Below are 26,217 nucleotides of genomic sequence, written 5' to 3'. Positions count from 1 at the left end.
CAGCTCTTATTCTCTCTGTTTTATTTTCTGCAGAATCCTTGTCTTGATATCAAGTGATAGTTAAAAATGAGTGTTCCCCTTATTCATTTACAATATTCTGCAAAATCCTGTCTGGCCATAGGGGAAATATTATCTTGCTTGGAAACAGGTGAGAGTTGGTGACAGAGAGGGCATCTGGTCATAGAAAAGCTGTCTCAATAAACACCATCCATGCAAGCATTGAAAAGTAGACATTAAAAATGATGATATCCAGTCAATATATACATGGTATCTTTATACTATGTATGTGATATTGTTATGTTTATGTTGATGCCTGTATTTTGCATGCTTGCACATGGTTGGGACTGTCAAATGTAACTACCAATTCAATGTTGAACATTGTTTCATGATGTTCAATTTAGATAAAATTAGTAAATTACAATACTCAGTTATAACAGTTTTGAACTTAGTGTTGTGGACTTCTGTACTTATTGTAAGCACAACAATCAATGAATAAATGTTAAATAAAGCCAGAAGTGCCAAGGATATCATAGATTACTGATTAAACAAAGCCTTGGGTACTAGAAATCAAACAGAACATCATGGAAACAGAATCAAAAAGCCACCAGATAAACATAAGAATAATAAGAATACGATTAACTGCAAATGCTGTAGAAAATCCACATGCCCGCTCCTGAACCAATGTGCTAAAAAAAATATAGTATATAAATGCATAATCTACACATATCAACATAATTACATGTACATAGGTGCCACTGAAAACCAATTCAAAGTCCGTTATCGAAACCACATGTCGTCATTCCGAAAAATAAATAGACAGCACACAACCTCGCTGGCAGACTTCATTTGGGGACTGAAAGAATCAAAAATTAAATACCAAATACAATGGTTAAAAATAAGAAAAATGCACATCCATGTACTTCACTATCTGGAAAATGTGACCTTTGCCTTGAGGAAGCACTGAGTATTCTACTGAGTAATGAAAATCTAGTGAATAAACATAAGAGAATTCCAAGATGTAACCACCATGCCAAATATGCCTTTTCCAGATGGAACAGTGTATAAATTATAATTATTATTCTATCTCGCTAAACCCATTTTTTACCACCTTCACGTATGTATAGGAGTATTTATGATGGAGTGTTCAACGCTATAACTATGTATATGAAAATGAGTAGATAAATGTATAAGCGTCTATGTATAGATGTGAATGTGTTTATTGATATGTAGGTGAGAATATGTATGCATGTGTGCATCTGAATACATGTACATATATTTTTATATATATGCATGTATGGGTGTAAGTGTCTGCATGTGAGTGTGTGTGTATTTGTGTAAGTATGAGCTAATGGATGAATGTATTTTGCGTAATGGAACAGTTTGGCATGTGCAGAATAACATGTTGAAACTGAATAAACAAACAGACAACGTGCAGATTGTAACTCATGTCGAATGCGATGACACACCCATAACGAGCGAATGGAAACCGTAGGTGTTTGTTAGTTTCAAAGAAGAAGCCATGGATGTTGTAGCAAGGAAATCTATATTTACTTATGGAGACAGCAACTGAGTATCACCTGAGGAGATACATATAGATCTTCTTATACAGGTAAATCGTTACAAAATTCAATTTAAATTTAACTTTAAATCCTGTATATACAAGGATTTGTATATATCGAAACATTTGTAGTGATTAAAAAGATGCCTAACTGTACTTACTCTTCCTTTTGACTCTTTTACTTTTTTTTTTTTTTTCACACATGAGGAATACCTAAGACAAGAATTGGTAGCATACCATAAGAATACTACCGGCTATTTAGGAATTCTAAGGGTGAACTAGCTCTATTTATACTCTTATGCATTCTTAACAGAACACACCTCAACTATATATAAAAGCAATTAAATAACTAGTCAGATGTGGTTATTGTTTCTCACCATCACCACCTTCCATGCTACCATCAATATTAGCACTTGTTCTAAGGCGGTGAGCTGGCAGAAACGTTAGCACGCCGGGCAAAATGCTTAGCAGTATTTCATCTGTCTTTACATTCTGAGTTCAGATTCCACCGAGGTCGACTTTACCTTTCAGGGTCGATAAATTAAGCACCAGTTGAGTACTGGGGTCAATCTAATCGACTGGCCCCCTCACAAAAAAATTTCAGGCCTTGTGCCTAGAGCAGAAAAGAATATTGGCACTTGTTCTATTAATCCAATGAAAAGCAGAGCAGAATACTCAGTCAAGCATCTAGCCTGGCATCCTTCAGTTGCAGTAAACATGAAATGTTTACAGCAGAATAATAAAAATACCTTAGATAAGATTTTGTTATGCTTTTACTTTTTAAACTGATACCTGCAACACTCACAACATATTTCAAAATTTAACCATTAGGATTTTTTTTTATTGAAGAAACTTTGCAAGATAAGAATGAGAACTTAGCACTCAATCTGGAATTAAAACCCACAACTTCTACCGACAAACAATTTAATGGAAACAGATGGATGTATAGTAAAAACATTAGAGATGGACACACAAGAAGATTAAAATAGGAAGATTTAATGTAATAGATCATAATCATCATCATCATCATTTAATGTCCGCTTTCCATGCTGGCATGGGTTGGACTGTTTGACTGAAGACTAGTAAGCCAGGTGACTGCACCAGGCTTCAGTCTAATCTGTAATAAATGTTAAACAAAAAATTTTTAAAGTCCACTTTTTTTTTAATAACTTACTTTGGAAACTGAAGGCAGATAAGTGATGTTTAGTTGTGCTCATGTGCATCAAGCAATTAATTCTGGATGAAAATATCAGTAAGCATGTTTGGCATATGTAACTGGATATGGGAACTGGTTTAATAAAGGCATTATGGTTACTAGACCTTTGGTGCTCTGAACATGCTTGCTCAAACTGAAATCCAAGAAACAGAAAATAAAATTTTAAAATCCAACAGATTTAATAAATGAAATGTTTCTATAGAAGAGTCTAAACTAGTATGTATATATGAATGAATGACACCTACTGGGTAACAAAGTGCTGTGTAAAGGAGATTAAAAAAGATAAAAGAAATACTGATGGTGAATCTAAGTATAATAACCACATAGATGACATGACACTGAATTAACTCTTAAACGGCAGACATCGTCAATTGATGTTTCAAAAATTTTACAGCCATCATCAAAGGAAAGTGAATATTTTAAGGCACTTTTCCATAATGAGATTGTAAATTTTATTGCGCAAGAGACAAACAATTATTATAATTTTTTGCACTTATTTAAAATTGAAAATAAATACAAAAATTACCCTTAACATATTTTTTTTTTGTTTTTTTACTTGTTTGACACATTCATGCAACCCATGGCAGCTGTTAAGAGGAGCAAGAATATATTGAACTGCAATCTCATTCAATCTATGCCACATAGAAGAATGTACTTTAGGATAATGAGGAAATATGCATATAGATAAATATAATCTATATATATAAAAATGAGAATGTGTGTCTGTCTGTCTGTGTGAATCCCTAAAACTCGAGAACTACGCAACCAATTTCATTCAAATTTTACACATGCCTTACTTAGGGTTCCAGTTGTGTTTTAGTAAAAAAAAATTATTAACTTCTTGCAGAGTTCGAGCACACGGCAACATAATATCTCCTCCACTATTTAAGTATTACGTGTCAAAAGTGAAACAAAAACACTCATGTCAAATACTTTCACTTTAAAAATGAAACTATTCCACTAACTGAAACAATCACATTTCGATACTGTAGTGACAGATACTTTCACAGAGAGAGAAAGAGAGAAAGAGAGAGAGAGAGAGAAAGAGAGAAAGAGAGAGAGAGAGAGAGAGAGATGTATATGTATACATATACATGTATATGTACACCATTTCGATACTGTAATGACAGATACTTTCAGAGAGAAAGAGAGAGAGAGAGATGTATATGTTTACATATAGATGTACACGTATATGTGTATATATATATATATATATATATATATATATATATATATATATATATATATAGATCTATACATACATGTATATGTATACATATGTGTAGATGTATATATATATATATATATATATATATATATATATAGATGTACATGTAATATGTACACATATATACATATATACATGCATACAGATATCTATACATATATACACCCATCACACACACATACACATACATGCACACAAACACACACATTAGTCATTTGTTTTCTTATCCAAAACTACGTCAAAAGTACTGAATGGATCTTTATGAAATTTGGAAATTATATTTTTTGCATAACGGCCATAACTTCCATGAAAATTCATATGTTTTTGATGTTGATGAAATTTTAACCCAAACATAACAGATGAGCATTATTTAGAAAATGATGTCACACGTTATCGAGGCTACCATTCTTTCTGGATGTGCAAAAGGGGATGACGTCTTTATTCCAAGAATTCCTCTTACTCCATCAGGAGCAGACATTCCTTTTACATTCAGAAGACTACAATTCCCCCTTCGTGTGACTTTTGCCATGTCCATAAACAAATCTCAGGGTCAAACACTGTCTGTAGCTGGTCTTCTCTTGGAAGAGCCCTGCTTCTCACATGGACAACTGTATGTTGGCTGCTCAAGAGTGGGCAGCAACAAAAAACCTATTTGTATATGCTCCACAAGGGAAAACAAGGAACATAGTTTACAATGAGGTGTTATAATCACAACAGCAAGAAAGTATGTACATGATCACCTTCTTTTACGAAACTTCATTGACTTTCATATATTTATATTGATATACATATACATGCGTGTGTTTGGGTGTGTGTGTGTATATACATCTCTCTATATAAAGATGATGCGTAGTCTAGACGGCGTTTTTAGATATCATTATTCTCTTTAACCCGGGCAACGCCGGGTATTTCTGCTAGTAGTATATAAATCTATCAATATATACATCCTCAGACATAATTTAATACACCTAGCTAAACAGTAGTTGTTACGAAGCTAATTATATTTACATTTGTGGCTAAACACACACACAGGTTACTTATAAAAGTCTTTTACATCTAAACAAATTTGGATGGATGCATGACAGAAATATACTATCATTCAACTACAGAAGTAGTTGAATAATATTCTTAAGGCCACAATTTACACACATGCAGCATCTTTCAGAGCTTGTTGCTAATTCAGTTCTTAACCAAATGGAAAACCGTTAACATTTTTGAAGAGGATTGGTCCCTAGCTACATTTTGGCATAAAAAAAATTGAGATTTGGTCAAGTAGAAAAAAGTTTTCATCAAAATTTGTAGCAACGTTATAGGTGGGTAAGTAATGCCACCAGTCAAGTTTAGATCTAAATAACTTTTTTTATTTTAAAAGCAAAATATATTTATCTTAGCTTCAATGATAGGAGAAAGCATGAAGAATTTCTTAGTTTTGATTCCATGCAACAAAAATTTGTACCAAAACAATTGTGAGGTAAAATATCATGGAAAAAAAAATATAAGTAAGGCAAAAAATTGGATTTAAGTATAATTAACTTTTTATATTAAAAAAAAAAACAAACTATATTTTAATTAAGCTTAAATGATAAGAGTTCAATTTGAGGAATTTCATGGTATCAATCTCATGCAATGAAGTTTAAAAAGAAAAAAAGTCATGAGTGTTTGTTTCTCAAATTTATTTGAGGGTGATAATATAGTTCTATATTTTTTTATGAATATAGTTCTAGGGGACTTTTGATATATGTCACCACTAATTGACAAATTTGACACATTGTTAATTAAGCATACTAGCATAGCCTGGAAAAAACATGGATTACATGGAAAAATGCAAGCAAGAGAAATAATATCTTAAGATTATAAATCTGGAAAAGTACATGACAAGTTATAACACTTGGAAAAGTTCAGGAAAGTTATTACATCTGGTTTTACTTAAAATATTGCAGCTAAGGATAAAATATTTTAATTGAGTTATTTTTTAAATTTTTAATAGAAGTAACAAGTGATAACAAATACAAGTAATAACTTGTAATGAAATTTTTAGTTTTAATAAAAGTTAATATTTTCTAAATCTAAATATTCTATTTGAAATTTTAACCTTAGCTGCAATATTTTAAGTACAATTTTTTTTGTTCTGTACTTTGCCAGATGTAATAACTTGTCCTGTACTTTTCCAAGTGTAATAACTTGTCCTGTACTTTTCCAGATTTATAATCTTAAGAATATTATTTCTCTTGCTCACATTTTCCCATGTAATATACAATTGGTTTAACAGCCTTTTTGTGTTTTTTAAGTTTATATCGTTCAAACTTTCAACTTGCAATATGAAAAAAAAAAAAATGACACTATTAAATCAATAAAGTTAATAGTTACACAAAGATTTTATAATTTGTACCTATCTGACAAGCTGTCAATAATATTTTTATTGATCTTATTTCTAACATTTACTACTTCAGTCTAATTTAGTCAACTATCCACCAGTGTTTAGACAAATCATATTTCCATTCAGAGAATATAGAAATCTACTGGGGTTGAATTTACAGGAGTTCAATGTAATAAGTACTTGCAACTTTTGTATATCATTCTCTAGATATGCAGTTGATATATTTATGCTGACCCTTTGGGTGAGGAAGCAAACAACTTCCTCATATTTGACAATGCCAAAAGCCATATAACAATGATATTGAACACTTTACTATAATTGTCTTTTTTTTTTTGTTTTTTGTTTTTTTGCAAGAGAGATTTTTCAAGCTTGAAAGACCAATCTCTCTCTACTAAATGGTATCTTCTTTGTCTACTACACCTCAACCTTACCTACCAATGCTAAAGGCTCTTACAATTGTAATGAAACAAGTTACACCTAGATGCAATAGTGTAAAGAGAAATGCCATCAACATCAAGAAGTTCTGTAGTAATTAAGACTCATGAGAGAAAAGATAATTGTTTAAAAAATATACAGACCTACCCACATTTGTCTCACTTAAACAAACAAATGTCTATCTCAAACTAATATCTGATCCACAGGCTGTCACTGCCATCATTATCTTCAATGCCATCACCATTTTCCCCCCACATCTACTTTTCCAAGCTTGCATGAGTTCCAGAACAACATCTCACCAATTGTTATTTTGACGTCTTTGTGAGGTTTACTGTGAGGTTTGCTTTCCCTTTTGAAATTTTTCCTCTACGTCTTCAACAGATTCAGCTATGAAAACTAAATCATTGGCACGCAAAATTTTGCACACTCAGCCAGTCAGTTATGATTGAAAGAACTAAAACAAACAGGAGGGGATGAAAACCAAGCGAGGATGGACATCTATTGCTTGCCAAATACCTTGCTAAGCTCATTGCTGTCTCTTGCCTTGCTGAATGCAAGCATTACTGAGATCACTCATCACAAATATCGCCATACAAGTGGTGCTGATCATTTCCAACCTTCCGTGAAAAATTGTCTGGCCATGGAGAAAACTTATTATTTAAAAATGGGTGAGAGTCAGTGACAGGCGGGGCATCTAGCTGTAGAAAATCTGCCTCAACAAATTCTGTCTGACCCATGTAAGCATAGCAAAGCAGATGTTAAAATGATGATGATAATGAATATATAACAAGAGTTAACCTATCTTAAAGAAAGAATAAATAACATTCAGAACCTCTGAACAAGATATGATTTTTAAAGAAGCATTAACAACATACACCTTGCTCCTAGATATACGATAGTGAATACTGAACAACACAAGGTTATTTCCATCTTCAATCTTTAACTATACCAAAAATTAAGCTGCTTAAACTCTAATTCTTTATAGATCAGTAGAATAATCTCTGCATTTGCTGGATCTCATACCACGAGACTTTTCTGGAACCAGAACATTCATCAGTTTGAAAACTGATGTTCATAAGAAAAAAAGTTAATTTCTATCTGTAGATACTATTAAATTTTGAAAATAAAATATATTTTGATAAACCCTGACTTTACTATCAGTCAGTAAGCATATAGATATTTTTGGGACACCCTGTACATGTGTGTGTGTGTGTGTGTGTGTGTGTGTGTGTGTGTGTGTGTGTGTGGAGAGAAATAGATAAATGGTTCCATCAGTAGTAGGTAGAGAGAGAGATAGATATTTACATACATATCTATGCACACACACACACACACACTTGTGCATGCATACACTCACACCAACAATATAGTAAAAAGAAAAGAAAAAATAGTTTGAATAACTTAGTGATAGTGTCTCTGGAACATGGAAGAAGGGCTGTAAAACAATACCTCATTATGTATTCATCCAGCCTATGCTAGCATGGAAAAACAAACATAAAGCAAACAAATGAATAAAATATACTTATAGTATTAAGAAAAAAATCAGACAATGGATTGTGATTTAAATGGCAAAAATGAATATTTGCAAAAATATTAATAAACATTATTAGATATACTTTATTCTATATTTAAGGAAACAACCAACCTTAAATTCTTTCCCACATTTTGGACAAATGTAATTTAGGATTTCACAGGACAAAAAAGAATTCATAATGCTCTTTGAAGGATTACATGAATTGTGAATCATCATATCCATGTGATTTTGTAGATTTTCTTTGGAAGAGAATTTTATTTCACAGTTTATCACTGGACAGCAAAACTGAGTTTGTATTCCATTACCTTTACAATTGTGTTGGAGATTTTTACCGGAATTAGAAGTAAACAAACTATTTAGGCCATTCAAATTGGAAGTGTTGTTTATTAGATTTAATGAAGTCTGCAAATTAGTAGACTGTGGAATGATATGCTTATTCGAAGACGGTTCTTTATTATGATATACATTGTGTTTTACTCTTTTTTTTGTAGATTTTTCAGAAGGTATCTTATTTGACTTAGAAGCAAACATCTTGAGAATTTTATGAGAAGATTTCAACATCGAAATAGGTTTTTTAGATGGATTTTTGGCTAATTTCCTGGGAGAGTACTTCCTTGTTGACTTAGCTATGTTTCTAGAAGATTGCCTGACTGGAACTTTTACAGGTGTACAATGAGGGTGACTAACTGAGATCTTAGTTGGCATCCTGAGAGACTGCTTGGCCTGTATCATAGATGATAACCGGGGAGAGAACCTGGTTGGTATTTTCGTTGGCATCCCGAGAGTTTTGTTTATTTTGGGAGAAAGTTTGACAGGTGTTTTGAGAAGATCCTTCTTAGATGGCTTGGTCTGATTGTGATGACACTCATTAGTTTTATTCTGTGGAGATTTTGTTGCTTGATTTTCAGGAGGTGGTTTGGAAGGATTTACCAGAGATGACTTAGAATGCAAAGAATGTAAACCAACACCTGAAAATGAAACAATTTTGTTTATGACAAAAATAAAATAAATATTAATCTGAACAGAATTCCTGGTTCCCAATTAAAACCATTAAATAACATCTATCTAATAATACAAATGTACCTATTTAAATTTATCCAGAACATTAATTGCCTTGGAAAGGCCTGAAAAGGTTAAAAATACCACATGTTTATACCATCATAGTCCTCTCCTGTACACTACATGACACCATAAATGCAACTAATGAGTCAAGGGTTTGTGAGTTATGAGATAATTATCAACATTTTTTAATAGCTTTTTTTATATTTATAGAGATGTAAGGAAAATATTAATCTTAAATAAGGAATGTACTGCTCTGTAAAACTAATAAAGAGTACATCTAAAATTTAAAAAAACTAATATATATATGTATGTTTATATATCACATTTGTTGAGGAAGAAAATTAGTTTAGATGAAATAGAGTTCAGGTTTACGTCAGGCTGAAGTACCACCAATGCACTATTTCTTGAGAAAAAATTTAACAGGGTTTCACTCTCTGTATTCTGGCCGTCACTAACAAAACTAATAGATAAATGGCTTCAAAGCAGTGCAGGCCATGTAGAGGAGTGTCATACCAAGTCGAGAGTTGGCAGAGAGTCGAGTGTACAAGTAGGTGTCCAGGCCAATAACAGAGAAATGTTTAAGACCAGCAGTCTGTGAGAACTCTTGAATGCCGATGATCTAGTTCTTGTTGCTGAATCTTTAGAATGTTTAGAAAAGAAATTTCAGACATGGAAACAAAACCTAGAATTGAGAAGTCTGAAAATAAACTTAGTAAAGATTAAAGTTTTAGTAAGAAAGATAGGTCCCTTACAACTGTCAAGAAGTGGTTATGCTTAACATGTAGAAAATAAGCAGGAAGAAATTTCCATATGGTATACTCAATGTAAACTATGAATGCACAAGAGGTGTGGTAAGATTACAAGTAAGCTGATGGTAGACTTAGTAATTGTGGGATGTTCAGGAGCAGCTGGGAATAAAAATGCATATGAATAGATTCCTTTCAATACTCAAGGAGCTCTTTCTCGGAAAATTGATAGTTTTTGTAACCTAGGTGACCCAATTAGCAATGGAGGTGAATGTTCTGAAAACACAGATGACTAAGAATGAAACGAAAAAAGTTGAGGGAGCTATTATCTCTACTCGCAACAAACATTTCTCTCTCGGAGCAGTATGATATTTGTATTTGTAGCGTGGTGCTGCATGAGAAAGAAATAAGGTAAGCGTACTACACTGAAAGCACAGGCAATAGCACAAATGAACTGAGAGAGAAACTGGATATAAGAGAGCTGGGAAGACATGAGTTGAAGTGAAGATTGATTTCAAGAGGCTCACAAGAGATATGACAAAATATTACATGGAAAATATCTACCCAACCCATGCATGTATAGCAAAATGGATGGTGGTGGTGATGGAAATTGAGAAGTATAGTGACTACATTTGGATCTCATCCACCTATCATGTTCATGTTAAGTCTCCTTTACCAATCTCCATCTCTCTTTATTACATTCTATCAATTACTTTTTCTATCACTATCTCTTTCACATCATGCCATCTCAGTAATGAGATGCCTCTCCGATCAGCCCTCTTTATTGCTAGCCACTACTCACCTTTTGCCTCTCTTCCTTTAATATCTCCCCTATTATTTGACATTCAACACTCTCTTACCATCACCCATCTTTATGCTACCCATCATTCTCTCTCCCTCTCTTTCACACAACTCACTCCACCATCACTCTCTCACTTCCATTACCCTCTCCTTTCCATCACTGTTTCTCATCACATTGTTCATGCTGTCTCCTACTCAGTCTCCTTACCAACAACCAAAATGTAACTGCCTGTCACTGTCTTTCTCCCATTACTCCTCCCTCATCCTATCACTTTCTTTCATCATTTTCTCTTTTTTATCACACACTCACTCATTCTCTTCCACCATTCTCTCTTCTTTTCACCTTCTCGTCAAGTTGCCTTGAAAGAGATGAGGCAGAGAGGACGCTAGCCTTATCAGGGACAAGACAACTTTTCTATTGCTGGAGTCTCAATAAAATACACCCAGTATACTTTGGGTTAGGATGAGCAATCAGCCATAGAAACTATGCCAATAAATAAAATATACGAGTGAGATATGATCACCAATTTGTTTCGGAATGCAGTAAACTCCAAATAAGAACTAATCCAGACTATAACAACCTGTCCAACACATACCAACATGAAAAATAAAGTATATGATGATAATGATGACAATGAGAAAATCATCTCCTACTAGCACCTTCCAACATCTTGCACACTGATATACTATACTAATTCTTTGCTTTTCCTACCATTACTCATGTTCTGCTCTACAGGAGTTTGGCAATAAGCTAATGCATGAAATTATTACCAACTCTGCTTTCTCAAATGAAGGATTTCTAGTCTATTAGTCTTCACATGTAACTGAAGAAAGACAGAAAAACACACACACACACACACACACAACAGGCTTCTATACAATTTCATTCACAAGACTGAGGCTATAGTAGAAAGCCCTTGTCCAAAGGGATACATAGAAGGATGGGACCCAATATCATGTTGTTGCAAAACAAACTTAACCATACAGCCATGCAATAAACAGAGAGAAAGATAATGAGTTTATTAGCAATTGCATTAAAGAGGCTCAAATACAGCGAAAACTTAAATTAGAATTGCAAGTTATGTTAATCCAAGGACAGAAGAAATATAAATAGCTGCATAGTATGAAAAAATAAAGGTACGTACTGTATTTTGGTTTTGGCTGTGTCAGAACTGAATTGTTTTTCAAAGTTTCATTTCTGTTTAATGAGCGCTTCCTCTTGCTTTTTATAGTTGAAACCTTTAATGAAATTATTAAAAAATGTAGTTTATAATTCTAAAACTACTGACCATAATATAACAATATATTTTGCTGTGGATCAATATTTTAGAGTACTTGATGGTCAATGAACTGGTATAAGCAAAATATAAACAATAATTCAAAAGAAATACACTGTTTTTGTTCCTGTTTTAATTTTGAAAATAATGGAAAACTTAGCAAAATAACTTTGTCGTTATTAAGCTGGAACATGAATTAACATGAAATTTTGAAGGAAGATTTTAATCTAGATCATTTAAATTAAAGATTTATATCATAGAAACATGAGCAGATTCAGGCAAGTTGGTATCAAAAGGAGAACAGATCTATTAAAGAATTTGAAGCTTATTTCCCAGAAAATCTCAATAAGTTAATGATCCAACCAATCTAGATAAAATATATAACTGATTATGTTAATTCTAAAAGAGAATAATCAAAAGAGAAATGGATATTATTAAACTTAGGCAAATGATTGGCAGATTCATTAGTTTCAGATGAATGGCTTTTTGCATTGAGAGTTCAAATCCTACCTAAATCAACTTTGCTTTCCAATTTTCCAGGATTGATAAAATAAAGGATAAGTCAAGTACTAGGCTCTTATCTCTCTCAGAATTGGCTATACTGCATTGTGAGAGGGTCATGGATGACCACTCACATTGTCCTGCTCCTCCTAAAAATAGTGGAGAGCTGAACTCAGAGATTAGTAACTGCTTCTCATGTAGAATGCTATAACAAAAGCAATCCAAAGAAACCAAGGGAGATGGTAATGTACCATATTGCACAGTTTAAAAAAAGAATAATTAAAATTACTAAACGCTTTTTCTAATAAAAGAAAATAGATAATTATTTTTTCCCCTGTAGAAATTAATTAATGTCTACAGAACAACACTGACTTATTTAATTCATAATGCTTTTGCCTCAAGAATAAATTCATTAACCATTCGTCAATGGTTACTTGAGTCTACCAAAGACAACCTAGAATTATTGGTAAAAATTGCTTTAAGCACCCACTACACTCTCTGAGTGGTTGGCGTTAGGAAGAGCATCCAGCTGTAGAAACTCTACCAAATCAGATTGGAGCCTGGTGTAGCCATCTGGTTTCACCAGTCCTCAGTCAAATCGTCCAACCCATGCTAGCATAGAAAGCAGACGTTAAACGATGATGATGATGATGATGATGATGAATGAAATTGGCCAACAAGAATGTGAAGAACTTGTCAAGAATGAATCCTTCATGCCCTCCAGTTCTGGCAGCTTCAGGAAAATGATCCTGCAATTGGTATGATGGACCTATTCATCTAAAATCAACATGTCCAGCCAGAAACTCTACCTGTAATAACTGCCCCTGAAAAGGACAGCGGGGAACCGTTTGCATGACAAAGAAAACAACTTCTTTCAAACAGAAAATCGCCATAATTAGAACAGAAGGTAACGCAGATCCCAGAAATAATTCAACTAACAATAATTGTGCTTCAATTTTTCTTTCCAAGGAATGAACAAAACTCATTAAAGTTAAGGTAAACAATCACACGACACACGCTCTACTGGATAGTGGATCAGAGAGAACTTTTATTTGTCTGGATTTGGCTAAAGAATCTGTTTTACCCTTTCATGACCAACCCGGCTGAAACCGGCTCTGGCTCTGTGGTACAAATGTTTTGTTTTCAAAAATTACGAATCAAAATCTACCAAACCTTAGTCTCAATTTATGTTCCTAACACTAGCTTAATGACAACGAAGTCATTTTACTAAATTCTTTGTTATATTTAAAATTAATTGAAAGAAACACAGAACATCTCAGAAAAAATACGGTAACGAAAGGGTTAAGGTTGCTCAAAGCACTAATGCTAAACCTAGATGGTAATAGAGAGCTGATTTCTGTTTGCATTCCTCTGAAGGAATTAAGTTACTAATGTTTAAGTCTGTTCCCAACCAAATTAACACTGACCACTATGAAATTGGGGGAAAAAAAAACAACATTTGACTAAAAATTCTTCAAGGTGGTCCTCCAACATGGCCGCAGGCTAATGACTGAAACAAGTAAAAGATAAAAGGTATAATTCTGTGGTAAAATTATCTTGGAAAAAGAAATAAAATAGGCTGCCATTTGATATGGACATATCATTTTAAATAAAATAAGAGAAAAAAAAAATGACATTGGAAAAGTTTCAAATCCTTAACAAACAAAATAACTTCCTTTACAAATGCCAACTGTGTAAAATCAATTTAGACACCTGTTTCAGTCTAAAATAAGGTAACTAGAGCCCAGCCTATCCATTTTAATTTGAACAATGCAAAAAGGTTATCAAATCAACAACAGAAAAATAAATCTATATAAAGAGCTAACAGCGCACTATTAATTGTCATTCTATAGAAGAAGATAGAAAGTGAAGGAAGAAAGCCATCAACATTTTACTTTTGCACAAATATATACATATACCTACATAGTTACATTCAAGCAATTTTTCTAACAATACTTTTCTTTTAGTATCATGAAGTATTCAGTAATACTTTTTGTTCTGCTCTACTGCACCTGGGGAATATCCCCTATAAAAGGGATGCCACCAGAACCTACAGTGGATGAAAATGTAATTGAAAGTCAGCTGAGTCTGGAACCAACAATAGCACCTGTAGATGAGGGTGATGAAGATGTTCAAGGATGTGAAACAGAAGATGGTTTTATACCAATTGGAAGAACGGTGAATAAGAAACCGTGCAAGCAATGTACATGTAATGCAGATGGTAGACTGAATTGTAATGAAACTGTTTGCCCTAAACTTAACTGTGTTGATTTCAAAGATGTTGAAGATGAATGCTGTCCAATTTGCCCAAATGGTAAGTAATTACAAATACTATTATTATCAGTCGGTAATGTGCTCTTTATACACACACCAGTAAAGTTCTATGTACTTTGGGTATTTGTAACACAGTTTGTCTTCCTTATATTTATGTAATATAAGTGTATTGTGTGATAATGCTTTTTTAAAAAAATTCTCTGTGTAACTTCTAGAATTATTACCATTTTATAATGTTTCCCCTGCTTGAATGGTTTGGACAGGTCTTCTCTAATGCAGCTACTCACCACTATTTTCAGTCCCTTGTTTCCTTCATAAAATTCTTCTTTCTTTATCCTTTCTGCAAGTTCTTTATCCAGCTGTCATCTTCCATATGCATCACATGTAGATATCAATGCAGTCTCCTCTCTGACAAACTATGGCCATTTTATCTTATACTCAGTTTTTCTATTGACTCGTTTGTGCTCTATCAGTCATTTACACTAACAGTACACATCCAATGGAACATGCTCACCTCATTCTTTTCCAGCTTTCAATCATCCTCCACATTCAATACTTGTGTTTTGCTACCATGCAATATTACACTTAGTACACAAGCACCATACAACCTGCCTTTCAAGTCAAAATGCTTGTGGATATTTAGTTACATTTCTTTTCTTTCAAAATTTAAATTTTGTCAAAATTGTCTTTATTCTGAGGTTGATTTGAATTTACTATATCCTGCTCTAGAATTGTGTAGTTTTGTGCTAAAATTAAAAATTGTTATTATTAAGGCTATAAGCTGGCAAACTTGTTAGAGCATTCAACAAAAATGTCTTGTAGTATTTGCTCCAGATCTATAAGTTCCAAGTTCAAATCCTGTCAAGAACAACTTTGCCTTTCATCCTTTTGTGGTCAATAAATAACATACCAGTTAAGTGCTGGGGTCAGTGATATTGACCAACCCTCTGCCCTCAAAACTGCTGACCTTGTACCTAAATTAGAAACATTATTACTATTGTTATTAACTAATACATTCTGTATTAGTTAGCAGGGATGTTATCTTGAGGTTTGGTAACAAGTTTCCTCAAATCTCAAGAATATTTCTTAGGTTTCTTGCAGAATATAGAATTGCACTTTTCAGTAAGTCAACAATGAGTGTTCATACCAAAATCTTTCAGGCTCTTAGGTAGCAGTTCAGGTGTTTTGCCAAGTGCACTAATTACCACAGAAATAATAATTATCTTAGTCTTCCACAATTTCTTCATTGCTCTGGCTAAGTCCTGAAAATTCTCAGATTTTTCAATTCTCTTCATAACCACTCTATTATCACATGGTAGTGCAAAGTCTAGGATTTACTGTTTCTTTTATCCTCTAAAACCATATTTGGTCTTCTTGCTTTAATAGTATGGTCAATCTTCATGGAGAAATTCCATTAAATCCTTAATTCTTATTCTCTAATCACAACATCTGGCTTGTGTTCATAGCACTTTTCTGCTACTTTGAATCCAGACACTTGGTTAACATCCCAATGTACTTTTACCTACAGTCATGCCTTGTGGTATTGCTTTCAGCACTTTATGCTCTCTATTCAAATCCTGTCAAGCTAAGCTTTCCCTTTCATCCCTCTGAGGTTTATAAAATAAAAGTAGCAGTTAAGCACAAGATCAACGGTATCAGCTAAACCCTTCAATACAAAAATGCTGGCCTTCAGCCTAAACCAGAAACTATTATTGTTTTCTTTAAGATTGGAATACAATGCCTTATAGTACTTCCTCTGGTTCACTGAGTTCAAATTTAGGCACCTACCGTAGACCCGTTTGTAGTGGGAAAACTACTCCTCCAGGACCTAGCTAATGGTGATAGGTTAAACGGAAAAAGTTTGTTCACATCAATAAAGCAAGCCAACCTTGCATAAATAGGATTAAAAATGATTATTTTTGTAAAATGTTTAACATGCACATATTCACATGTAATTATTGTGACCCTAAATTAGGGACAGTAATAGCTTCTCTGTACTATTTTATCAACAGCCTTTTTCAAAGAATGTGTTGTCTTTATAAGACTATCTTTTGGATTACAGAGTAATAAAAATAACATAGTATCAAGCTGAATGCCTAACAATATTTAATTTCATCCCATTGCATTTTAAATTCAAATCGACTTTGCTTCCCATCTCTCCAGAGTGAATGAAATAAGTGGTCATCTATTGGGGTCAAGTCAACAAAGGTACCTCATCGTTAATCATTCTTACTTAAGAAATTATTATTACTGTTAAGGTAGTTAGCTAGTGGAATCATTAGAGCATAACAAAAAAATGTTTTGCATTATTTGATCCAACACAAAGCAGCAAGCTAGCAGAATCATTAGCACGCTGGGCAGAGTGCTTAGTGGTATTTCATCTGTCTTTACATTTCGAGTTCAAATTCAGCCAAGGTCGACTTTGCCTTTCATTCTTTCGGGGTCGATTAAATAAGTACCACTTGCACACTGGGGTTGATGTAATTGACTTAATCCCTTCCCCAAAATTTGAGGCCTTGTGCTTCGAGTAGAAAAGATTATTTGATCCAGCTCTTCACCTTATTTCAAATACTGCTGAGGTCAACTTTGCTTTCATCCTTTCAGGGTTAAAAAAGTAAAGTAGCAGTCAACTACTTTGGTCAATAGCATCAACTCTTTCCTTTAAAGATGCTGGCCTTGCACCCATAGAAGCAGCAGTTGCTGCTGCTACCATCATTATTACCATTGCTATTATTACTTTTATTCGATTCATTGTTAGCATTTAAACCAGCAGTGTCTGACCACAATATTCCAGCTGTTTTACGTTCTAACTGGCAAGACCCAGCTTCTCACACCTTCCCTACAATGTCATTCTAAAAATAAACAGTCACACAATCGAAATCTCAAAACTACAAAATAATGCATGATTAATTAAAGCAACGTAAATAAATATTACATTTGACGGAGTAATCTAAATTTTAAAGGGTTAATATATATTTTAGGAGGTAAGTGGATAGCAGATTAGAGATTAATGTCATAAATCATACAGTTTGCATAGCTTTATGTTGAGAGTTCAGATCTCCCTTAGTGTGGGTGGGGAACATTTTATTAACTTTTTAATTATTGAGGTTCAATAAATAAGTATCAGTACCAGCTAAGTACTGGGGTTAATTCAATCAACAATACTTCTTCCTTACAAATTTCTGACTGAGCTAATTTAGAATTCATCTTGCAAATAATGAAATGCAATATGTGCCTCATCAGTCATGCTGGTAGAAGGAGATTAAACAACAAATGAAGTGGTAGTGAGTGGCAATCAGAGACATTAAGTGCAGGTGAAATGTAGTAAAGGTTTTGTTCTCAAATCACTGTGCAAATTTTTATCAAGAATTATGTTTACTTCAACAATCTCACTCATACACATAAATTTTAAAATACATGAAATTAAATATTAAACATTTTTGATTTCAAAATATTGCACATCTAAAACACACACACATATATAACAATACCTATATCTATACAATAATGGAGAAAGCTACTTATTAATTAGGGATGTAACAGTTACTAAAAGTACTAAAAGAAAGCAATTTATAAAGGGTTGAACATTTGGAAATATTATTATAAATTCATGTTCTAAGAAATTTCCTATAATTTCGATTTCTCAAGTTTATTGAATTTTTCAACTCCAATTTCTCGCAAATTTAAATATTCATTACGTTCACTGCAGAGTATACCATTTTCATTTGCAAAGTCTCTCACTTTCTCTTTCAATGTTTTCAAGTTTTAATTTGCTATTTGGAAAACAGACAGTTTAATCTATTAATGTATATATAATGTAAAAACATTATCTATGAATGAAAATTTTTAAAAAATACCCATATAATTTTTGTAAAATAAATCTAAAAGTGATTTTGTTGTTATGGCTATTTGGAATGCTATAAGCCTTAAAATAACTATCCAGACCGATTTTGACCATTTTCTTTTTAACTTAAAAACTGTGGGAAGAGGCTTTTCAGTAAAAACAAAAACAAATTGTAAATATTTTCAGAGGAAAAGGTGAATGATTCAAGGGAAGTTTCACTGTTGTTTCTAGCACAATCTAAACCACCTTTCCTTTTCACTCTTACATGTATTGATGTTTTTTCAATACTTTTCTCCCATAAACATATTTTATGGAACGATGATGCGAAAGTAACACGCGTGTGGTCCACTGGTGGAATATAAGCAATAAAATAAATTGTAATCTAATTTTTTACCCCCACCTCAATCAAACAAAGCTGTGTGTAAGAAAAAACATTTACTAACCAAAAAGTATGTTATTAAAATGAATTAGTGTTTACATAACTCTGTTTTTTAATCACTGTGGATAAGTGCCAGCAATGAACTCAGGCTCTCCAATATTTTAATTTCTAAATAGAAACAATCGGGGGCAAGGAATCATCATCATCATCATCATCATCATCGTTTAACGTCCGCTTTCCATGCTAGCATGGGTTGGACGATTTGACTGAGGACTGGTGAAACCGGATGGCAACACCAGGCTCCAGTCTGATTTGGCAGAGTTTCTACAGCTGGATGCCCTTCCTAACGCCAACCACTCAGAGAGTGTAGTGGGTGCTTTTACGTGTCACCCGCACGAAAACGGCCACGCTCGAAATGGTGTCTTTTATGTGCCACCCGCACAAGCCAGTCCAGGGGCACTGGCAATGATCTCACTCGAAAATCCTACAGGAGCCAGTCAGGCGGTACTGGCAACGGCCACGCTCAAAATGGTTGCAAAAAATTCATAATTTCTCAAATTTTCTTTTTTATAATATATAAATGTATTCTTTTGGGGGAAAAAATATTGAAAAACATCAATACATGAGAGAGTGATAAAGAAACAAGGAGGTTTGTCTTTGGATGTGCTAGAAACAACAGCCAAATTGCCCTTAAATCACTCACTTCTACCTCTGAAAATATTAACAAGTTTTTATTTTTTAATTTTTAAAATTTTTTATTACTGAAATGCCTTTTCCCATTGTTTTGAAATGCAAAAAAAATTGGCCAAAATAGGTCTGGAGTGGGATGATGAGTGGGGGGGGTCTAAAAAATAAAGAGTTAAGGCTTTTTCATACAAAGATGCCCCCATCCTCATGATTTGGAAGGCTGTGGTCCTGAAGTGCAATGGCATTGCTGGGATCTTTGGCACTATGCAGTGTCTTCCCGTTCTGGCATTGGTGTAGCTTTCAATGCCAAAATTTGGCACAATTCCTTCCAGCATCTTCCAGATGTATATTACTGCATACCTCTCCCGTCTTCTCTCCAGGGAGTAGAGTCTTAGCTGTTTCAGCCTTTCCCAGTAGCTGAGCAGTTGCAAAGAGACGATCTTTGTGAATTTTCTCTGCATTGCTTCAAGATCCGCTGTTAATTTCACACTGGTGGGTGACCATAGCTGTGAGCAGTAATCCAGGTGGCTGAGGACGAATGTCCTCCAGAGAACCATCATGGTTTTCTTATCTCTGGTTCTGAATGTTCGTAGGATCCATCCAGCCAGTCGTCTGCACTTTGTTGTGATCCTGGTGATGTGCGCTTGGAAAGAGGTATCATGACTCATGTCGATACCCAGGTCCCTCACTGATTTAGGCTCTGGAATTGTAATTCCCTGTGGACCAATGTACCCTGTAAGTTTCATATTCAGTTTTGGACGCTGGTAGTGCAGGGCTTGGAATTTTTCAGCATTAAACTGCATATTATTATCCTCAGCCCATCTGTAAATTGAGTCCAACTCCTGCTGCAGATGTGCAATATCGCTGGGGTTCTGTACAATCCCTCAGAACACTTAAATCCAATGGAATCAAATATTCAACACTGAAAGAGAAGACCAGGCAAGCCAAGTAAGACCAAAATCCAAGGCCTCTGCCTGGGATGTAGCCAGCCCACTTACGCGTAACATTCCTTCTTTGGACACTAAACTCCTCTTGCGAAGACCTGTTGAGGCAAGTGAAATCGAAATCAAAATCTAACTAAATTTGTAGACTGGCACCCATGCCAACATCTCTTCATTCAACACTAAACTCGGCTTGCGAAGACCTGTTGGGGCAAGCGAAAGCGAAATCATGATGGCACCTGTACCAGTAGATCACTAAGAGCACCGTCCGAGCGTGATCGTTGCCAGAGCTCCAGCTGTCTGGCTTTCGTGCCGGGGGCATGTAAATAGCACCATTTGAGCATGATCATTACCAACGTCACCTCCCTGGTACTTATGCCAGTAGCACGTGAAAAGACATTCGAGCGAGATCGTTGCCAGTGCCGCTGGACTGGCTCCTGTGCAGGTGGCATGTAAAATACACCATTTCGAGCGTGGCTGTTGCCAGTACTTCTTGACTGGCCTTCGTGCTGGTGGCACGTAAAAACACCCACTACACTCTCGGAGTGGTTGGCGTTAGGAAGAGCATCCAGCTGTAGAAACTCTGCCAAATCAGATTGGAGCCTGGTGTAGCCATCTGGTTCACCAGTCCTCAGTCAAATCGTCCAACCCATGCTAGCATGGAAAGCGGATGTTAAACGATGATGATGATGATGAAAGATGTTTAATGATGATGACAAAGACTTTAATCTTAGTGCATAGATTCCAACATTGTTATTAATTCTCTTTACCTCATCTTGAAGCAGGGATGTCACCATGAGGTTGTAAAAGAGGTGTGGGCGGCAGAAATCATAGAATGTCAAACTAAATGTTATCTCTAGTTCTTAATTTCATTATTTTATGCACTGAATGATATTGTTTCCATTTTGTCAAATGCTTCAAATTTATTGATCTAAGAACATTGTTTACAAGTTGTTTTGTAACATCTGAGGAGCAGGGCCCATAACTTTCACTGGCTATCTGAGAGAAGTGGCATTGATGTGCTTTATGTTCACTTTCAACATCTCTCAGTAGACTTCTGCAGAGACTGGTTGGTGAGTCACAATAAGGATAATGAAAAAAGTAAGATGAGTAGGGTCTAGATAACAGTGTTAGGCAACTAGCTAAGTCAGAGAAACAGAGGCTGTTGTAGTAGCAACACAATATGCAGAGAAAGAAGACAGGTACATCAATGACACAGAAGTCATAGTGGGTTGGTGAGTGAGTCTTTCTGAGCCCTTTTTTTGGAGGCAGGCAAAGATGTTTGTGTTTGTAGGTGTATAGCAACAACGCTATTCCAGATGGGGGCAGTATTGCAAAATCTCAGAAACTACTCAGAGCTGTAGTAATTTCTTTTATGGAGAATAGTTAATACAATACTTCGTTTTGGGATTTGGTTTGCAAGATTCTTTATGTGAGTTTGTGTATTGAAGCATATTTTGTTGTGTCTGGGGACAGTCATTCTTTTTTAGTACCTTATTATTTAACACTCTCACTGGTAAAGTTTCCACTCATTTATTTTACCTAAAATTTTAGTTGCTTCTTGCAACCTTTTCAATATTTGTTGACAGTCCATTATCTGAGCTATGTTTTTTGTTTGTTTGTGTGCATGTGTATGGGTTAGTGTGCATGTGTATGCACGTATGTGTGTATGTATGTATATATGTATTCTCCATATTTAGGCGTTTGTGTGTTCATGTTTTTATGTGTGTGTACCTGTCTCCTTATGTGTGCATGTCTGAGTGTGTCTGTGTATGGGTTTTTGTGACTATGTACTGTCCTTGTATGTATGGATGTGTGTCTCCACATGTCCTTGTGTGAAGGGAAGTATGTGTGTTTATGGTCATGTGTTTCAATCGTCACATGTGTATGTGTGTGTGCTTATCTGTTCATATTATCTATGCATCTATCCGTCTGTATGTCTATCTGTTTACATTCATATCCATTTGCCTACATACATGTGCATATACATACATCTACATAACAGCCCACTAACTATTCTACCTGTATATAAATATAAACTGTGGGTATGAGTACCTACTACATATATTTCCTATTTAGTACTTTGGATGTTTCATTGATGCCCCTGTTATTCACTCAGACATCTCCAATGCATTTGGTAAAGTATCATATAGAGGACTGCTTTATAAACTAATCAACTGTAGCATATCTAGTGAAGTCTTTTCTACTACCACACCATTCCTACCAAGAATAATGCCTGAAAGTTGCATTAATGATCAGTCCTATAACATTGATGAAATCAATGCAGACATGGCCTAATGATCTGTCCTGAAACCTATGTTCTTCAAAGTGTTAATAATTTACCTGATAAGATCCTTTATTGACACATTTGCTGATGATACCCCACTGTGCACTACTTAGAACATCATGCACTTAGACTTAGATCTTTTCAGTGACTTAACTGGAATATTGCCATGGTTTGCTACATTTAAGAACAACCTAATATCTATCACCATCATGAAACCCCTGATCTTATTTTGATGGACATGAGTATTTTGAAGGAATCTCTTTGCTTGAAGAGACACTTAAGTCTCAAATTTAAATCTAATTCAGGATGGGATTCCTAAATCACAATTATTGCCACTAGAATGGTGGGCTCTTTCTACTATTCAAAATAGTTCTTAACACCTCAATCTCTGTTGCGTCTCTACAAGAACCAGATCAATCTCCAAATGAAGCCTTGCTCATACCTTTGAGTGACTTTCTCCAAACAGATACTATTCACTCTTGACAGTGCAGAAGTGAATATAGTCTAGTATTTATCACTCCAACTACTCTATCATCAATGGAATGCTGCTAGAAGTCTGACCTTTGTCTACTGTTACTTCTATGGAAGATGCTCAGATGAGTATCAATCTCTAATTGTACCAGACTGGGATGCCATATTTAGCAAATCACATCTGTGCTTCCTGGTATCTCAGATACATTTCTAGTTCTATGCACAAGACTTCATCTCCCAGAACAGCTGAGTTATGAAATAAACTCTTTTTACCATTATTTTTCCTGTAGTATGACCTTCATATCTTTAACCCTTTAGTGTTTAAACTGGCCATATCCGGCCCAAATATTCTACATGTTTTATATTTGAACTAGCCACATCTAGCCTCTCACACCAAACTCACATTGACATTCTAAAAATAAATAATCACATCACTGAGATTTCAAAGCAATGAGATAATGCATGATTAATTCAAAACGATTTGAGTGAAAAGGTATTACATTTAACAGAGTAATCTAAATATTGAAGGGTTAAATTCAAGATAACAGGTATCTTGCCAAATGTTAGTAGTTTCTATCATTTTAATATTTCCATTACTTCAGGCAGTGAGCTGGCAGAACTGTTAGCATGCAAGGCAAAATGCTTAGCAGCATCTTGTCTGTCTTTACATTCTGAGTTCAAATTCCACCAAGGTCGACTTTGCCTTTCATCCTTTTGAGGTCAATAAAATAAGTACTAGTTGAACACTGGGGTTGATGTAACTGACTTACCCCTTCCCCGAAATTGCTGGCCTAGTGCCAAAATTTGAAATCAATATGCCAAAACAGACACAGAAATCTGGTGCAGGCCCCTGCATGGCTGGCTCTTGTAAAACTGTCCAACTCACACCAGCATGGAAGGCAGACGTTAAACAATGATGATGATTTCCATTATTTCTTTTATCACCCTCTTATTTTATTCTATTTTACTTTGTTGTCATCTAATTTACCAGATTCTGTTGCTGTTAATGCTTTTATCAGTTCTTTTATTACCATCTCATTGTATTTCATTTAAATCTTTTGTCAATTACTTTATTGCCATCCTCTATTTGCTATCTTAAATATGCTCATATATAAAGAGGTATTGTGGCATTAATCCTATTTCTGTCTTTTCTCTTAACATTGCATACAAGTTGCCTATGGGTCTTGCTTGGGTGATTTTGACAAATAAAGAAATAAAAGAAGCACTAACAGAAACTAGTGTTTGGGGTACAATTCAGCTTTGTTATGTATGTAGGGTCACAAAGAAAAGGCAGAAATTGTGGAAACTAACATTTGTAGTAACTTTGAAGGTCTTAAGGAATAATAATACATAATATAAATACATCCACGTTCTTAATCAATGGTGGTTGTTTGCATGTGTTGGTATGAGTTGCACTATCTGGTTATGTTCAAAAAACATAAAACCAACCAATCTTTATGAGTGTCATAGAAATAAACTCATTTTTTGTGTTTTTATTTCAGGTGAGAACTGTTACACACCTAACAATGTTATTTTAAAAGCTGGAGAAGTAATCACTGAATCTGGCCTCCAGTGTAAATGCAAATTCTCAGAAGACAACTTAGAAGAACCTACAGCACATTGTTCAGAAAAAGCTGAAGTTGCTGCTTTAGATGACATTTGAATGTCATGTATTCAATTGAGTGCTGACTCAGTTAATCTAATACAGATGAATAAAATCATTTAAAAGAAAAATACAGAAAAGTTTTATTTTTTTATACCAATATGCATTAGACAGATCTGCAATTCCAGTTATAAAGTGTTTTTTTTATTTATCCTAATCACTAATAAGATGAAGAAGAGTTAATTGCTTAACCCTCCATATCAAAAGTATCCATCAATGAGTGATTTGGGGAAGAGAAAGCTTAAGAAAAACTAAGATTTAATTATCTTTCCAAAGGCAAGGCAAAGAAATTGAAATATCTTTTAGAAATGAATCAGGAGTTTTGGTTCAGTTTACTCTGCAAATTGCTACCAACAGTGACATTTACCTCATCATAGTACAAATTTTTAACTGTTATCAAGAATAAAATATTATTAAAAAATTTTTTTTTACTTGAGTTACATAGCAACACTCACAACTGGGATTAAGGACCATCTGCACTTTAACAAATCAGCCAGCACTAGCTGACTCAACCAGCTACCTTTATCCTCATATTTTATTTATTGCATCATGGATGCAGCTTCTAATCACAACTGAGAAAAATGACATTGGCATTTACTTTCTTCAGAAAATAAAAAACAAGAAAAATATGTTTATTAGAGAAAGCACAAGTTACACTATTTGATTATGTCCTAAAACTATTTTTTTACACTGCTTTCCATGACTCTGTCACCATCCAATTCCATTATTATGAATTTGAATTGAGAGCTTGAGTTATAGCAAATCTTTCATTAGCTGATTACACAACCATGGATGGTACCCTTATGGATGTGTTGCCATTACTTTCTTGTTAGAGCTTGGTGATCCTGACCATTGATCTAGCATTTCTCTGTTCAGCATCAACGTAAGAAGCATCATTGGCTCAGCTGAGCTAGTCTGCTACCTCTTCGCAATACG

At 34.4% G+C, this 26,217-nt stretch overlaps 2 protein-coding genes across 3 annotated transcripts in view; one reads left to right on the top strand and one right to left on the bottom strand.

The window, feature by feature from the left end:
• LOC106872950 (E3 SUMO-protein ligase ZNF451) overlaps nt 1–26,217 on the bottom strand; it is a 52,153-nt gene that overhangs the window by 17,697 nt on the left and 8,239 nt on the right. For both annotated transcript variants that reach the window (XM_014920130.3, XM_089366588.1), the window contains exons 3-5: nt 12,103–12,196; nt 8,460–9,316; nt 2,733–2,907 (exon numbers count right to left, since the gene is read on the bottom strand). In XM_014920130.3, the coding sequence (XP_014775616.1) occupies nt 2,733–2,907; nt 8,460–9,316; nt 12,103–12,196 (1,126 nt within the window). The remainder of the gene's footprint in view (nt 1–2,732; nt 2,908–8,459; nt 9,317–12,102; nt 12,197–26,217) is intronic.
• On the top strand, nt 14,563–25,361 carry LOC106872951 (von Willebrand factor C domain-containing protein 2-like). The gene is made up of 2 exons (XM_014920131.3): nt 14,563–15,049; nt 25,121–25,361. The coding sequence occupies exons 1-2, from the start codon at nt 14,707–14,709 to the stop codon at nt 25,279–25,281; spliced, it is 504 nt and encodes a 167-aa protein (XP_014775617.1). The 5' UTR covers nt 14,563–14,706; the 3' UTR covers nt 25,282–25,361.

This window comes from Octopus bimaculoides, chromosome 19 (genome assembly GCF_046866305.1).
Source record: "Octopus bimaculoides isolate indiv1 chromosome 19, ASM4686630v1, whole genome shotgun sequence".
Classification (NCBI taxonomy): domain Eukaryota; kingdom Metazoa; phylum Mollusca; class Cephalopoda; order Octopoda; family Octopodidae; genus Octopus; species Octopus bimaculoides.
This window is presented reverse-complemented; position numbering and strand designations above follow the sequence as displayed.

Coding starts and splice junctions, on each gene's coding strand:
- LOC106872951 (XM_014920131.3), top strand. CDS start 14,707: ATGAAGTATTCAGTAATACTTTTTGTTCTGCTCTACTGCACCTGGGGA. Junction 15,050..25,120: donor CTGTCCAATTTGCCCAAATG/GTAAGTAATTAC, acceptor TTTTTATTTCAG/GTGAGAACTGTTACACACCT.